The sequence below is a fragment of the Rana temporaria genome, chromosome 3, assembly GCF_905171775.1.
Source record: "Rana temporaria chromosome 3, aRanTem1.1, whole genome shotgun sequence".
NCBI lineage: Eukaryota > Metazoa > Chordata > Amphibia > Anura > Ranidae > Rana > Rana temporaria.
Genome location: NC_053491.1, coordinates 327,884,378 through 327,902,548, shown reverse-complemented (window position 1 = coordinate 327,902,548; position 18,171 = coordinate 327,884,378). Strand labels below are relative to the sequence as shown.

At 44.5% G+C, this 18,171-nt stretch overlaps 1 protein-coding gene across 2 annotated transcripts in view; it reads right to left on the bottom strand.

Moving 5' to 3' along the window:
* The window catches only part of MAML1 (mastermind like transcriptional coactivator 1), a 106,739-nt gene extending 89,479 nt beyond the window's left edge, over nucleotides 1-17,260 (bottom strand). For both annotated transcript variants that reach the window (XM_040344981.1, XM_040344982.1), the window contains exon 1: nucleotides 16,823-17,260. In XM_040344981.1, coding sequence (XP_040200915.1) covers nucleotides 16,823-17,140 — 318 coding nt within the window. In that variant the 5' untranslated portion in view covers nucleotides 17,141-17,260. The remainder of the gene's footprint in view (nucleotides 1-16,822) is intronic.
* Between the last annotated feature and the right edge of the window lie 911 nt (nucleotides 17,261-18,171).

Sequence of the window (18,171 nt, the reverse complement as noted above, 5' to 3'; positions counted from 1 at the left end):
CGTGTGATGCACCAGAATATGACACTTAACATTTAAAAGTACGAACTATTCTTGAAGAAAAGGATTTTCTGGGAACAGGTTGCCAAGGCACTACAGACTAAGAAACCGGCGCTTTAGCACTGCAAATAGCTTCTGCTAAGCACCCGAAAACCGCCTCCCATTCATTCAATTGAGACTTTACACAATTGGGAGGTGCGCTTGCGGGACGTTCCGAAAAGTCCTGCAAGCAGCATTTTTGGGGCGGTTTGGGAGCACTCCCAGAACACCCTGCCCATTGGAAAGCATCGCAACACAGGAGTTTTCAAAAAGTACTAAAGCGCCACTAGAACGAGCGGCGTTATGGTGGCCGCAGTGTGAAAGGGGTCTTGGTGTACTGTCTTATGATATTTCAATGTGCCTCATTAGGCTGCGTTACAGACTACAGTTCACATATCCCCAGTTTAACTGTATAGCTCCTAAGGCCGATTGGGGCAGGAGAGGCGGTTGCGGTAAAGCGCCGCAATTTTTAGCGGTGCTTTACGATCTTTAAAAAAATAAAAATCCAAGTCTGCCATTCTACCTCACAGAGAACACTGCTCTCTTGCATGGCTCCTTTGTAACCCCCTTATATTAACAGACATTCTTCTCCCATAAAGGCAGACTTCCTCACCACCACTAATCCCAACCTGCTATTGCACAAGAAACCCCCACAAAAAAAAATAAAAAAATAAAAGCTCAACGATGCACATAGAATAAAAGAAAAAAACGTATGGGGAGTTAATCATGATTCTATAGAATCACCTAAAAACATGCCGCAGCTGTGTGACTGCAGAAAGTCTTATTGTTGTCTATGGGAAATGCATATGGTAGACCATCAAACAGAATCACATGTTACAAATCTAAAGCAGACATTCCATCTCCCACCTACATGAATCAGAAAAAGCGTCAGAAAATGACAAGTTATTTTGGCTGTGATACAGTTGAGCCTTACAGAAAGCCTGAGCCATATGCTCATTGTCCCATTTCTCCCACTGAATGGTGAAGAGGCCAAGTATCTAAAACAGGAGCACAACTTTTCTTCTTAGGCCTCATGCCCACAGACGTTTGACGCTTAAAAACGCCTCTCCACGTTAGCCCCCACCATGATGTTTTTGAGCTGTAAAGGGCATAGCCGTTTTTAAGCTGGAAATAAAAAATAAAAAAACAGGACCAGTGCATTCTGAAGCTCCAGCGTTAGAGCTGTAACGACGTCAGACGCCGGCGAAGGGTGCTAACCACGATTTAAACAAGGCTTAACGCTGTGTTAAGCCTCGTCCGGTGTTTCTTTCACTAATCAAAATAAATGGTTCCCTATGGAAGCCCATTGATTCGAATAGATGTCTCACCATAAGTCAGATCAAGACCCCCCCCCCCCCCCCCCCCAAGACGATACCAGACCCTTCCGGATAAGGGTCTGGATTGGATCTTGGAGATCCCACACAGATTTTTTGATGTGGGTTCCCCTTATAACCCATACCAGACCGAAGAGTCTGGTATTGTCTTGGGGGGGGGGGGGGGGGGCTGGGGCCTCACGCAAAAAAAAAAAAATTAACGGGGTTCCCCTTCAAGATTCTCAGCACACAAGTCGCATCGCAAGCCATCTTGATCTGACTTCTGGTGCGACCTCTATTCAAATCAATGGGCTCCCATAGGGAACCATTTATTTTGAATAGAGAAAGAAAAACGCGTCTGAAAGCTAGCGCAGCGAAACGTGCATTGAATTCAATGCAAAACGCAGAGTTTTTTTTTTTAAATTGCGTTAAAAAAAATCAGCTTTTTTTTCCTGGCGTCTGTACTAGCTTTACAGAGCATTTTTTTAAATGTCCGTGGGCATGTAGCCTTATATTTCACAGTAGAGCCAACAGGATAGCTCGATATTAAAGTGTTCTTAAACCCAGGACCCTACATTCACCATTTGGTCTTTCACAGAATATGGAAATGCAATTATTTTAGTAAGTAGAAACTGCTAAACACCCCCCCCCCCCCCCCCCCCCATCAGCAGTATATAGCAGTCTTGTGACTTCCATCGGTGTCTGGTTAAAGCTTGTAAGGCTATAAGACTGCAGTACCCGACCCACCGTCTGATCACACACCCCCTGCCAAGAAGAAGAGAACACACACACACACACACACACACACACACCTTGTCCCATAGCCTCTGTTCTATCAAGAAATGTTTAGGGACTGTGGAAGAAAGGGAGGAACTGAGAAGACAGGATCAGTCTTTTACACAATGCAAAGAATTAACCCCTTATGTTCCACAGTGATTATAACCAACATGCTTTACTGCATATACAGACTGATTTTACTGTTGTGGGTTTAGTAACACTTCAAAAGCTGAATTCCAGGAATCCATTTCTGTCTGGGGAGATGGAAAAACAAATTCACTTTCTGGACCCTCCATGATACCAGACTGGCCCCCACAGACTCCCCCATACATCAGTGGTATAGGGTCCACGATTATCAAGATGCAGGGTCCATAGCCCTGCATAACAACATGTACATAGTCCATCACTGGAACATAGGGGAGAACCCTCTACCAGGGGAGTAAGTAAAAGGGCAGCACAGTGGCTAAGTGGTTAGCACTTACACCTCATAGCACTAGGGTTAGTGTCCCAAATCCCAACCATGGCACTACCTGCATGAAGTTTGCATGCGTTTCTCCACACTCCAAAGACACGCTGGTAGGTTAGTTGGCTCCTATCTAAACTGGCCCTAGTATGTATGTATGTATGGAGGCAACTTAGGGGCCTTCAATTTCAATCTCAATGAGGGCAAGGGCTGATGTGAATGTACAATATAGACTATATGTAAAGAACTGTGTAAATTGACAGTGCTATAGAAATAATAAATATGCAAGAAAAATGAATGAGCCACCTTAAAGCGGGAGTTCAACCATTTCTTTTTTTTTTTTCCCTTAGCTTCCTGCTCGTTCGGTCTAGGGGAATCGGCTATTTGTATTAAAATATGATCCGTACTTACCCGTTTTCGAGCTGCATCTTCTTCCGTCGCTTCCGGGTATGGGTCTTCGGGAGCGGGCGTTCCTTCTTGAGTCACAGTCTTCCCGAGAGGCTTCCGACGGTCGCATCCATCGCGTCACTCGTAGCCGAAAGAAGCCGAACGTCGGTGCGGCTCTATACTGCGCCTGCGCACCGACGTTCGGCTTCTTTCGGAAAATCGTGACGCGATGGATGCGACCGTCGGAAGCCTCTCGGAAGACTATCAAGAAGGAACGCCCGTTCCCGCAGCCCATACCCGGAAGCGACGGAGAGGATGCATCTCGTAAACAGGTAAGTAATGCTCATATTTTAAAACAAATAGCCGATTCCCCTAGTAAAAACGAGCAGGAATCTAAGCCTAAAAAATGCCCTCTAAGGGTGAACCACCGCTTTAATGAGTAGTTTACAGGCCCACAAAATACATGTAAAAGCAACTCAGGAAAATAAGTCAAATAATGCTTAAAAAAAAAAAAAATCATCAGTGACTCACGTGGTAGGCCAGAACCCGAAGGAGTACCAAAAACAGGTCAGCTATGCCAAGCTTCAATATTTCTATCCTCAAAGGCTCACTTTAAAAACCACATTAAAAAGTGATGCCTCGCCTAACCTGTTACAAGATCTCACAGCAGAATGGATGAATTTGGTATCAGGGAAAACATGACAGTGTCAATTCTGACCACACAGAAACTCCTAGTGACTCACATAGGAGTTTCCAAGGCAGAGAACTAAATCATGTAAGCCGACAGACCTGAACAGCAAGGCACTTTGCTCTCAAGCTTTCCTTTTCCCCCCAATCAGGCAGGAAGGGGTTATCCTGCATTTTCACAGTGGCAGCAGAAACGCATGCAAGGCCGCCAGCTTACAGGATAAAATCTTTCCAAAAGCGCCTGGCACTAGTTTGAACATACCCAACTTCCTTTTCACATGCAGATGCCATTTAATTGTATGCGCAAAGCAAAAAAAAAAAAAAAACGAAGAAACAAGAGTAGACTGTTAAATGAGAAACTGCAAGAAAGGGTCGTCACGTATAAAAAAAAAACAAGACACACACACACACACACACACACACACGGGAAAGAAGCGGCTGGTGTTTTAAACAGAATAGAGCCGTCAAACAACTTAAGGCAGCCATGCTAGAATTCCAAGACTCTTGTTAAGTTGCAGAAGATAGTTGAGATGAGTTACGTGTCCTCCTGTAGCTGAAATGCTGTGCTAACGATGTAGGGCAGACAGGCCTCTGCTTCACTGCCAAACTTAAACGGTGCCAACCCAATGCAAACAAACCTCACGGCTTTACAGCTGACAGCCACTCAATAAAAGATGTATACCCAGGCATAGTTATCACACAGGAAGGTTAACATACAAACAGAAACATGGCCCCAGTCAGGCTGCCAAACCAATCTGAGAGAAACAGGAGGATGCCATAGGCCTTGTGCCACAAGACATTACTGATATTTGAGCCGGTCGGAGGACTGCGAGGAAAGAACAGGCAGAAGCCACAGGGATGGCAAAGTAAGTTTAAGATTTGGAATTGTGTATTTCAGATAACAGGATAAACCATGTTTGCTCTCCATTCCGAAACATTAATAAAATAACAACAGGAGAAATGAAGAAATGACAGGAAGATTTCTGGGCAATGTCACAATGCTGTTTAAAAATGTACTTTAAAAAGGTGTTACTAAACCCAGGACTCTGCATTCGCTATATCTGGTCTCTGACAGTACACAGAACATGGACATGAAATCGTTTATATTTACTAAATACCTTATCTCATCAGCAGCATTCAACAGTTTTGTGACTTCGATCAGTGTCTGGTTAAAGCTTGTAGAAATGTTCATTTTCCCTCTGACTGTCCTATGAGACACTGGGACCGCTGACCCTCTGTCTCGACACTGCCGATTGGACCCTCCCAAGAAAAGAAGGGAAACACACACACACACACACACACACACAAACTGAGCAAGTGCAAAGTGACTCCAAAGGCTCTGTCTTATCAGAAGATGGATTGTGGACAGCAGAAGGGGAGGATCAGAGAAGACCAGATCAAACAGCCTTTTTACACAGTGGAGGATTAACCCCTTAGGTCCCACAGTAAGTATAACAAGCATGGTTTACTGTATATACAGACAGATTTTACTCCTGTGGGTTTGGTTAATGTCAAACACATATAGTGCTCCCCCAATATACAGAAGCAAATAGTTATACAGTACTATGAACTCGGTAAAATACCAAGCACAGACATTTGGTCAACCTGCCAAATACAAAAAAAACAAACAAAAAACAAACAAACAAACAAACCCTTGACATCCAGAATGTCCCTGTCCACAGGGCATCCAAGTTCTGGGCAAAAGGCACCACCACCATCAAAAAGGTGGTATAGTATTTAACTAAAACTGCCATGTCTTATAGTGGTGGGACATGATGCCAACCAACTACAGTTTCCCATTGAAGACATACTGGTAAGAAAGTGACCAGGGCATACTGCAAATAAGTACCCTATTCCCCTGTGCCATGTGAAGTAGAAGCTGCTTCCAACAGTGAGAGTTGCAATTCCCCCCCCCCCCCCCCCCCCCAACTTCTACAAGGGACAGCAGAAATCGAACACTGGCTTCATGTACACGGGACGTTTTAAAACCTCTCCTGAACAATTTAACCTGACAGATAGTAACAAACCTTTAAAAAACTTCCATTGTGCCACGTTTACACAATGTGTTTGCGCTTAGAAGCGTACTGTTACATTGCAAATAGTCAAAAATGTATCTCAATTAAAAACGCCTGTAAACGAAACGTGAGTTACAGGCATTTGGAGCTTCAAATACCTCTGAACATCCGTTCTGAACGCAGCCACATCACCGATTGGATGGGCTCTGTGCATGGAAAAACTACAAGGTCCGGCAGCCTTTGCGGCTGTTGGCTTGTAGTTCTCAATGAACTACAATGGCACCGTGGAGCGCCATGGTAGTTCATTCATGCCGTCAGGTTGTATCCGTTTACCCCGTGCAGGATGTACAGGCAAGCAGATACACTGGCAAATATGCTGGCAACCTGCATGGCATCAGCGATTTGCTGATAGCTGGTGCAATGCTTTACAGGCTCCCAAATATATTACACTTTTTTTACCTGCAAAAAACGTGAACTTATCCTTTAAAGCAGGCCATACATTATACAACATTTTCTTTCCTTCAAACCACAGGTACAGATCCATTTATCGACAGCTCACCTGTGAACTTATGAATGCCTAAAGACTGAGATTGCTTTGTATCACTTTCCACCCCCGCCGGCAGAAAAGCGATTATCGTTAGTGTCTATCGCAGCCACTAGCAATAATTGCAGGCCGATTGTACCCAAGCTGATCTGCAGTACATTCAGCCTGCTGAACTGGCCAAGAATTGAACTGTGTATGGCCAGCCATATACGAGGAACAGATCACATTTTATGGCAGAAAAATCTGTTAATTCCAAGGCGTTCACATAGTTTTTCCTGACACTGTAGATGTTTAAATGCTCTCCTAGAAAACCAAATTCAGCCACCGAAATTCCATAGCAAATATAGGCTACAAAAAGTAGGATACATCACAGACTAAGAAACGTTCCCTACACAAAACTCACAATAAGCGAGTAAAACTACAATCAATCCATCTATAATCCAATTAACAACGATCTACTTGACCTCGCGTTTTGTGCATGGAAATACAAAGGATTATTTGGTATGTCAGAGTGATGTACACTATTTTAGCTTAATGTACAAGGTCTTACGATAGAAAACTTGGACAGACGTATACAAAGGACTAAATCCTGCCACCTCTAACCGACCAACACACATATACGTAGTTTACAAAATCAAAATGGGATAAAAACTTGCTAAACATTTTTTAAATAAGTTTATCATGAAGTGGCCGTGAACAGCCAGCAGTCCATGACACAGCTTACCTGCCCTGTTAGTTGCCATGCACTGATGCTGTGGAATACCCCGCGGTGTAACTTCCTACAGTATATGAATCATTAAGCGACGCCGAGTGTCTGACACACCATGACTATGTTAGCCCTTTAGATCTAGCACAGTGACTGACACTGTTTTACTGTTACCGTCACTCATTTCCCCCCACACAATGCGGCAGGCCACTGACTCAGTGCACCAACTTCTGTTACATTAACTCATTCAGTGCCTGAAAACAGCAATGCCTTCCCCGGATATTACTACTGATTAAAATGGCAGGCATTTAAACTTGCAAGCATGTTAAGGCCCAACTCCACGGCAATATCCTTTTAAAAATAGTTCTGGGCCAAGCTGGCCCTAACAAACTTATTTACTGCACTAACAGGTGCACTTACTGGGCACAGTTTAATAGATGTATAGCCTGAGCTACATACATTACACAGAACTGTGTTTCAGCAGTGGAACAAGAATTTCCTGTCCAGCTCCCGTAAACAAAATACAGTCAGGCTGGGAGCTGCACAGCCATTTATGGGAAGCTTTGTATTCTAAGAATACAAAGCTTCCTCTCATTGGCTGAGGCAGAAAGATGTCACAATCTCCATCTCAGTCAGTCAGAGGAAGCTTTGTATTCATTTTTAGAATACAAAGCTTCCCATGAATAACTAAGTGCTTAGCCTGATCATTTTATTCCAGGGGTAGGACAAGAGGTTCTAACCCTACACCCAGAACAGCTCTGTATTCTGTATGTAGCTTAGTCAACACCCAGTTAATAAAGCACACCTTATAGTGTTGTAAATTGTTTGGACCAGCTTGGATGCAACCATTTAAAAAAAAGGGCATGAAAATGGAATTAAGTTTTAAAAGAAAAAGTCTACCAAAGCCCGATATAAAAATGTAAAATATTTCCCATAGACCTCAACAGATGACAGTCTTTTCCAACAACCAATAAGGAGTTGCTGTTCTCCCTGATAGAATTTTTGATTTATGCTCCGATTTATGCTTAAAGTGGATGTAAACCCACTCTCATCCTTTCTAAACTACTGCCATAGTGCTGATCTATAAGGATATACATGCCTCCTGCATGTATCCTTACCTGTCAAATGTCTCCCCTCTGTCTGTTATAAGAACTGAAAAACTGCAGATTCTGTGGGTAGGTCTGTTGTCTGGAGCTCAGTGGGTGGAGTTGTGATGTCAGTAGCCTCTTTGCCCACCTCTACACTCCCCTTACACTGAATTCTGCTATGATCACTTACATCCAGTCAAAATCCAGAAAAGTAACCACATGACTTCAGAAAAGGAGTGGGGGTGGGAACTAAAAAATAATGCCCGTCTCCAGGCTAGTGCATTAGATATGTAAATAACCTGTCACTCACAGCAAGGGGGAAGAACGGACAAAAGTTCTCCCGTTTGTTTATCTCACTGAAAAAAAGAATTGCTCAGAGCTGGATTAACTCTTTGTGGCAAGACTGCACAGATGATAGGAAATCTTATTCTCTACATTGTGACAGAAAAAAAATGTATAATATATATATATATATATATATATATATATATATATATATATATATATATATATATATATATATATATATATATATATATAAAATTCGGGTTTACATCCACTTTAAAATTTCCTATTGAGGGCTGCGGTCTCGTTATGAGCACAGCAGCAGTGAACACAAACTTACTATCTGAGTTTTAGTGCATGACTGAAGGTGAAAATCTAAATGATTTCAGAATGTTACAAGCAAAGCAATCAGACAAGCATATATCAATGATTAACTCCTCCCATCAATCACAATTGTCCCAACGTTACATAAAGACCAATAGGCTGCCATACCAGTCCCTGAACGAAAGGGAGACAAATTCTAAGTAAACAGCAATAACTCCTGTCCACAATGAATGCACAAAAATATATATTTTTAACTCCACGATAACTTTTATATTGGAGCCAAGAACTATCAACAGTAAACTTTATTACGGACAGCCAACAGGAAGCCGAGACACTAATGACAAACAATAACACAATCACCAATGACTGACAACACTGAAGACAGGTAAAACTGTCCTGGTCATGTAGAAGACCAAAATAAAAATGAGGGGTGGTTAAGTTTTTCCAAACCAAGAGGTGACACTGCCATCCAAAGAGGACAACTAAAAGTTCAGCTGGTTTTCTTTCCCAACATACATAAAACATGAAGGAAGCAGTCTGTCCACTGTACAGCAAGCTTATGCAACCCAAGCTTTTACATATTGGATGCGATTTTCAGTGCGATTACACAATGCGACTTTGGATGTGATAAATAAATTCTACCAAGCCAAATCGCAGAGAGTAGCACAGGAACCGTTACCAAAATTGTACCGCAGTGTCACAGAGATGTGAACAGGCACCACTGAAAATATGTTATTTGTCATGAAATTCTGTGCAACTCAAATCACACCAGTGTGAACCAGCACTGAATGCACAACACACTGTTTGCCCCTCTATGAGGGTTCATGAACATACAGGGGGATCACAAATCTCAATTTCACTGAAAGACAGATGTCTGTGTGGGCCACAGATCCACTTACCTATTGAAAAGATACATTTGTGCCATATACAGCATGTGGAGGTGCACCAAAACTAAAGTGTCCATACAGAAAGCACGGCGGCCAAGGAATTTTGTAGCTGGGTGGGTGAAGCCGAGACAGTAGTTCCCCATCAGGTCCGCTCCCCTTCTGGTTGACAAACAGGCCCACTTCCTGCTGTCAACCACAAGGAGAGAGCGGACCAAATGGGGAATCAATGTCTCAGCTTCCTCGTCAGGCTCCACCAGGGTGGATTTGATTTAAGTCCCTAGTAAAAAGGCTTGATTTAAAGCATCATTTTTAAAGAGCAACAGTCATCTCTGTCTCACAGCGGCTCCTCCCCTGACACCGTTGACTCACTGACAGTCCCATTCACTTTAATAGGATGGCTGGTGATGCGGCAGTGACACAAGGTGAGCGACGTAGCAGCAACAGGTGAGAGGATGCCCGCTAAAAGGCGCTGCCATTATGGATCTGAAAGCACAGGTGTTCTTTAACCACTTCAATACCAGGCACCTACACCTCCTTCCTGCCCAAGCCAATTTTCAGCTTTTATCGCTGTTTAAAATGACAATTGCGCCGTCATGCTACACTGTACCTAAACAGAGCTTTCTTTTGGTCACCTCTGCGTTTTTCATTTTTTGCTAAAAAAAAGGCCAAAAAAATAAAAATAAAGGTTTGTTTCCGTTAGAAAATGTTGTAAATACATTTTCTCCTTCACTGATAAGGCAGCACAAATGGGCATTTAAAGGCAGCAGTAATAGGCATCCCTGGTGGCATCGGCAGGTATTGTGGATGGGCACCGATTGGCATATCCCCGGTGGTCTAGGGTGGCATATCCCCGGTGGTCGTGGGTGGCCATCCCTGGTGGTCCTGGGTGGGCATCCAGGAGGGGGGGGGGCTGAGCTGATAAATCAGCACAAGACGCGAGTGAGGAAAGGCCGATCAACAGCTCTTCCTGTCTACATCATGATCAGCCATGATTAGACACGGCTGATCACGTGGTAAAGAGCCTCTGGAGACTCTTTACCAAGATCGGTGTAGCGGTGTGTCAGACTGACACCGCACCACCGATCGCCGCGATAGACAGCCCTGAAAAGGTGTGCAGCGGCTGCTGTCCTTTTGGAAGTAATGACGCCCAGTCAGGATAACTGAACCACCGCCCGGCTATCATTCTGCTATAGGCCGGGCGGGAAGTGGTTAAATGTAAGGACTTATTTTTGCTGGTAGTTAGAATCTTTAATATTTGCAGACAAAATTAAGGTTAGAATTATATAATTTAGAATAATAAGCTGTCAGGTTAGTAAAACAGCAATATCAGAACCAATTCAATCATACAGTTTGTAGTGTACATAGATTTGCAAAACAATGTATACAGGAATATTGCTGAACTTTTTTTTAATCTCATGGTTACTGTGAAATTGTGTGAATGCATCAATGCGGTGCATGTTATCTTGCAGAGCTTAGATTCATTGAATGAGTTTACAAAAAATGTAAATATTTTCTCATGCTACATAACTGAGCTTCATTTTATGCTGAATAAAACAAAATACTAAAAGTATCCTAAATGTAAAAACTATCTTTAGATTTATACTCCAAAAAAAAAAAAAAAAAAAATGTAATTAATAAATATTTTTTATTTAAAAATATTTATTTTATTATGATTTTTATTTTATGATTTTTATTTTATGATTTTTACGATACACATCCAGCTGTGCAGCCACACCTGTGCGCCCACAGTAACAATGCCGGCGCGGGGGAGAGGAGCTGGACCGGACCATGGGACAGGTAAGTGTCAGATTATTAAAAGTCAGCAGCTACACTTTTTGTAGCTGCTGACTTAAATCGGTGGAACTCCACTTTATATAAAAAAAAAAAGAAGATTTTTATTTTATCGATTTATACCAACCCTGGGCTCCACCCACTGTCAGCATCACTGGTTGCTAGGAGGCTGCCAGCTGTGAAGCAAACAGTGTCCTTAACCAGTGGAGGGAGTAGCAGGGGCAAACATTTTATTTCTCCGTACACCAACATAAGCTGGCCATAGATGCCTTTTTTTTGCAAGCCAGGGCTGATTGAAGAAGCACCAACAGATTGCCCTAGCCACACGATTGAAGTGGATGGTGAAATCCTCTTCGCTGTGCCATTGCATTCTAACAGCGGGATAACTCTGCTGTCTGAATAAACTTTTCTTGATTAGCTGCTGATCAGTGTAACAGTTCCGTTCAACAGAAATCAATATAATCCTCTCCCAAATGGAAATACATATTTTTTTTTTTAGAATGAGGCAGCAACAAACCACTTTGCAAAAGAGTGCCATTATGATTTTCTGATCATGTGTATTGGCCATAAAGAAGAAAGTTGATTGGTTTTAGGCCTAGAGACCTTGGTGGTCATTAGTCTTGGACCTCACCTTCAAATCCTCCTTTGTGGAAAAAGTTCCGTTGAAGAATTTCTCAAACCAAAAGCAAAGTGTGGATGATCTGCTTCTTGTTGAAACCACATTTTATGTAGTTCCAACAAATGAATATCACCTACGAGAGTCAAAAAAAAAGGCTACAGTCAAGTTCGATATAAGGCTTGCAGTTGTGGTCGTCACTGAACTGTACCGTCTGTCTTGTTTAAAAAATAAATATATCTTTTTTTTTTAAAGGCTACAATATACAGAGGTAAAAACTTTCCCTTGGTTCCATAATTATCCAAAAATATGGCCCAATTAATAGGTGACCAAAAATCCCTGCCCAGTGCCCGTACCATAATTTGTGGATCATTTTGATGGCTATGAACCCTGCTCTGGTCTTGATGTCAGGACCCTAAACCACTAGAGTGCAGAAGCTGGAGGGACAGGTCTAGCTTCATGGAGGAGGGGAGGATTCGGTAAGTTTATCTCCTTTTATTGTTCACCTAGAACACAAAAGCAATTGACCCCTGCAGGCACAGCTCCACTAAGAGATCATTTTTTACTTGCCCAGAGGTGGGCTTTCAGTGAAACCTGGAAGAAAAAATATGGAGCTTCCTTTGTGGAGCTCTCCATGTCAAAATACTAGCTGCCTGGCCTTTTCAACTAAATTACCTGAATGACAGAAAAAGTAAGACCATTTCTTCAACTTTATCTCATCTGCATAATTGTTCTGGAGTCCATGAATTAGGCCAGCCATGCACGGTTCGAATCGTGGCCGGTGTAGCAGAAACTGGCCAAGATTCAAACCAATAATGGGGAGGCTGAATGTACCAAGTTGATCGAGCATCTTGGGTACCAGCCTGCCATGTGTTGCTGCTATAGCAGGGAACATCAATGCATCTGACCAACTGTAGCACATTCCACTTTTATGCCAGAGACTGGCATCTCAGCGCAATGTACAATAGAAGTAAATGCACCACAGATCGTCACAGTGCGTGGCATCCTACTCATAATAAATGAGCTGCCTCAATGTAAGAGTTTGCATAAAGTGTGAATCCAGCTGCTAGCTTGCCATTGCCAACCTTCTAAAAACACTAGATACCTAGTTGTGCATCATAGCTGAGGATGCTAGGGGTCCACCCACATCCCTCAAGTGTCGGACAGCAGAGGACAGTTCAGTTGCTTGGAGAATGAGGAATACGTAAAGATTTGGAACTAAAGACAAAACTTTGTTTTTCTCATTTTGGAGCGAGTAAGGGACACTTATAACCCCCTGTCAGTTTTCTTTGCTATCTGTGTCCCCGCTGTGGAGATTTCCCTTTATTTATTGTTCCATAGCCACAACAGGAAGTGAGAAGAAATCCCTCCAAAGTGAGGGAACCCTGGTTGTCACCAAGATCAATCTAAACGCAACCACAGCCTTGCACAGAGAACAGGTTCCTCTCCTGTACTGAATTCACTTACTCAGGGAAGGCAAAAATATAAGCAATTTAGACTTTAGCTTTACCCTGACAGTGAACCCCTACCCTGTACCAACATTTAAACTGGCTGAAGCTGCGTGATGTCACTTCCATGCATGCGCAGCCAGACACGGCAAAGGGCGCAAGTGACCATTCCTTCAGAGTGAATATGCCGACTATGTCATCGGCTGCATGTGCAGTAGATATCTCCTGAACTGTGCATGTTTAGGAGACATTTACAGTATCTATCGGTACCAAACTATGCATTGGACTTTACTTCAGCCTTGTCCCCTTCAGAACAACAGCTCGGGGGAGATCGCTGTAGTAACATCGGATCATTAGTACAGCGGCTATGACCGGAGCCAACAGTTTTTTTCCATTCAACCGACTGGGTTGAACAGAAAAAAAACTCAATGTGTACCAGGCTTAACCCTATCTCTAGAGTTCTACTTGTCTAAAAGTTACGGCTTGGCAGAGGTGACAAAAGTAGTGTATATGGAAATGTCCCGGAGGGTCTCCCTTAACAGCACTGCTCATAGGACAACTCTGAACAGTATTTTCATTCCAGCTGAGGACTGGCTGTAACATTACTCTCTATGAGCTCACTATCAACATACTAGGACGAAAGTGACAATTTGAAAGTGGATATTTAGAAGGTGCCATGAATTTAAATAACTATAACCATAAGTGCCACTGAATACGTATTGATCCTGGTTGACAAATACAGCTGCAGACAGACAGATGGCGGTCAGCCATACATGCATGACTAGGTCAAATTATCTAACCAAAAGTCATTTCTAAAAAATGCAAGTTTTCATGGAGTAAACTTGCATGGCTGTACCTAGATGAGGGATAGATGTCAAATGCTGGCTTTCTTGGAAAAAAATTGTGAATGGCTAACAAATATGCCAAACATCAACTTTGTCCAGAGTAGACTGGCAACATCTGCCAGAGTCACAAAGACCTACAAAACATACAGATGTTCCCTGACTGCCTGTACATGGCCACTTAGGACAAAGGTTCTCGAACAGTTACCCAGTGCTGTCTAAGGAATGGCCCCTCGCAGGAAGTAAGCACCCAGTACTGTCTATGGAATATCTCTTACAGGAAGTAGGTACACAGTGACGTTTATAGAATGGCCCCTCGCAGGAGGCAGGTACACAGTACTGTCTATGGCATGGCCCTTCAAAGGAAGAAGTTACTTAGTGCAGTCTATGAAAGGAGCCCTCACAGTAGGAAGGCACCCAGTGCCGTCTATGGAAGGAGCCCTCACAGTAGGAAGGCACCCAGAGCCATCCATGGAATGGCCCCTCACAGAAAGCATGTACCCAGTGCAGTCTATGGAATGACCACTCACGGGAAGTAGGCACCCAGTGCCGTCTATGGAATGACCCCCTCACAGGAAGTAGGCACCCAGTGCCGTCTATGGAATGACCCCCTCACAGGAAGTAGGCACCCAGTGCCGTCTATGGAATGACCCCCTCACAGGAAGTAGGCACCCAGTGCCGTCTATGGAATGACCCCCTCACAGGAAGTAGGCACCCAGTGCCGTCTATGGAATGACCCCCTCACAGGAAGTAGGCACCCAGTGCCGTCTATGGAATGACCCCCCTCACAGGAAGTAGGCACCCAGTGCTGTCTATGGAATGACCCCCCTCACAGGAAGTAGGCACCCAGTGCTGTCTATGGAATGACCCCCTCACAGGAAGTAGGCACCCAGTGCCGTCTATGGAATGACCCCTCACGGGAAGTAGGCACCCAGTGCTGTCTATGGAATGACCCCTCACAGGAAGTAGGCACCCAGTGCTGTCTATGGAATGATCCCTCACAGGAAGTAGGCACCCAGTGCTGTCTATGGAATGACCCCTCACAGGAAGTAGGCACCCAGTGCTGTCTATGGAATGACCCCTCACAGGAAGTAGGCACCCAGTGCTGTCTATGGAATGACCCCCTCACAGGAAGTAGGCACCCAGTGCTGTCTATGGAATGACCCCCTCACAAGAAGGAGCCACCCAGTGCTGTCTATGGAATTGGTCCCTAAAGCCCCATACACACTATTAGATTTTCTGTAGATTTTTGTCTTCAGATTTACCATAACCATGCAGCGCAAGAGCTTGCCTGATTGCATACAAATTGAAACTCTTAAGGTTTGACCTATTATATGGTTTTGGTAAATCTGAAGACAAAAATCTGCAGAAATTCTAATAGTATTTATGGGGCTTTACAGGAGGCAGGCACCTAGTGCCTTCCATAGGCTGGTCTTCACAGAAGGCAGTTACCCAGTGCTGCCTATGGAATGACCCCTCACAGGAAGTAGGCACCCAGTACTGTCTATGGAATAGCTCTTACAGGAAGTAGGTACACAGTGTTGTTTATAGAATGCCCCCTCGCAGGAGGCAGGTACACAGTACAGTCTATGGCATGGCCCCTCAAAGGAAGAAGTTACTCAGTGGTGTCTATGGAAGTAGCCCTCACAGTAGGAAGGCACCCAGTGCTGTCTATGGAATAGCTCCTTACAGGAAGTAGGTACCCAGTGCTGAGGCAGGTACCCAGTGCAGTCTATGGAAGAAGCCCTCACAGTAGGAAGGCACCCAGTGCCATATATAGAATGGCCCACATAGGAGGCAGACACCCAGTGCCGTGTATTGGACTAACCCTATATTGATAACAGGTACCCAGTGCGGTCTATGGAAGGGCCCCTCACAGTAGGAAGGCACCCAGTGCTGTGTACAGAATTGGCTCGTATTGATAGACACCCAGTGTTGTGTATAGTATGACCCCATGTTGATAGACACCCAGTGCTGTGTATAGTATGACCCCGTATTGATAGACACCCAGTGCTGTGTATAGTATGACCCCGTATTGATAGACACCCAGTGCTGTGTATAGAATGACCCCATGTTGATAGACACCCAGTGCTGTGTATAGTATGACCCCATGTTGATAGACACCCAGTGCTGTGTATAGTATGACCCCATGTTGATAGACACCCAGTGCTGTGTATAGTATGACCCCATGTTGATAGACACCCAGTGCTGTGTATAGTATGACCCCATGTTGATAGACACCCAGGACTTTGTATAGTATAACCCCATGTTGATAGACACCCAGTGCTGTGTATAGTATAACCCCATGTTGATAGACACCCAGTGCTGTGTATAGTATGACCCCATGTTGATAGACACCCAGTGCTGTGTATAGAATGACCCCATGTTGATAGACACCCAGTGCTGTGTATAGTATGACCCCATGTTGATAGACACCCAGTGCTGTGTATAGTATGACCCCATGTTGATAGACACCCAGTGCTGTGTATAGTATGACCCCATGTTGATAGACACCCAGTGCTGTGTATAGAATGGCCCCACATAGCAAGCATGCAGCCAGTGTCATGTATAGAAGGGCCCACATAGGAGTAGGTCATGTCAGGGCTCTCTTACCGCGATGAGGGTGCTGCTCCTGCATTGCTCCCCGTTGCTGTCCCCGCTCTCCACAGCTCCGCTCTGGCTCCCCCTGGCAGTGTCCGTGTTTCCTGTGGCCGCCGGCGGCTGTTGCCTGTGCTTGCTGGCTCTCTTGGCCTTGGCCTGCAGGCAGCGCTGGTGCAGCTGGTAGGTGTGTTGGCGCTCCAGTTCCAGTCTCTCAGTGGCCGCCGCATCGTAGCGGGACTCGCAGTTGCCGTGGTGCCGCCGGCACAGCTCTATCCTCCGGCGGAGGCGCTCCATCACCGCGCTGTGCCGGGGGACCACGAAGTCCGCCATGTGTGCGAGCAGTGTCCCTCTCCCCCCTCACTCACTGCCCCCCGGAGCCTCTCCGCCCGCTCGCCATTGTTATCTGCGCTGCCGCCATCTTGAAACTGCTTTTCTCTCTCTTTTTTTTTCTTTGCTTTTTTTTTTTTTCCTCTTCAGTGATGTCACGACACGCATCCAACAGAACAGGCCGTGGGCGTGACCGAGTCGGTGACGTTGTGTTTTGTAAACGGAGTTGTTTGTCTACGGGAGGGGCAGAGGGGCCGAGGGGCGGAGACAGCTGGCTTGGCGTTCTGTCTGATCAGGAGGAGAAAAGTGTCTTTGGAGGCGAGCTGAATTTAGAGGGAAGCAGTTCAAGTGAAGCTAGAGACTAAACTTTGTCATGTTAGTTTTATAATAAGTATTGTAAGCTGCATGTGTATCATTTAGGACATTTTAGTTCACTTCCTGTCTCAGAGGCACTACAGGAAGTTAGAGGAAATTGGCCAAAGTAAATATTTCCACTTTTCTGCCAGTAAATTACCTTATACAGCCCACTTCCTGTTTCTTGTATGGTCATTAGTCTAGGCCTATGACATCATGCACAGCTCCTCTCTCACACTCTCATGAGAGTTTGCCAGGAAGGGAGGGGGCATGAGGTCATAAGAGGGCTAATGAGAGCTACAGAGCTGGAGATGTGCCTCTGTGTAAATCCAGGAAGTAAACAGGCAGCAGCTTCAGCTGACCACAGTTTAAATGGTTGCAGCCAGACTCAGTGGAGGGAGATTTCTGCAGCAAATTTGGCAAGTACAGAATCACAGTATATATAAAATAATATGCAAAGTGGTTGGAGGGAAGCTTCAGAATGGCAAAGATGTTTTTTATTACAAATGATGTGAGCAGACTGCAGTTCCTCTTTAACCACTTAAGGACCGCCTCCTGCACATATACGTCGGCATAATGGCACGGCTGGGCACATGCATGTACAGGTACGTGCTGTGCTATTGTCCAGCCGTGGGTCGCGCGACCCGATCCGAAGCTGCGGGACCTGCGGACCCGATCGC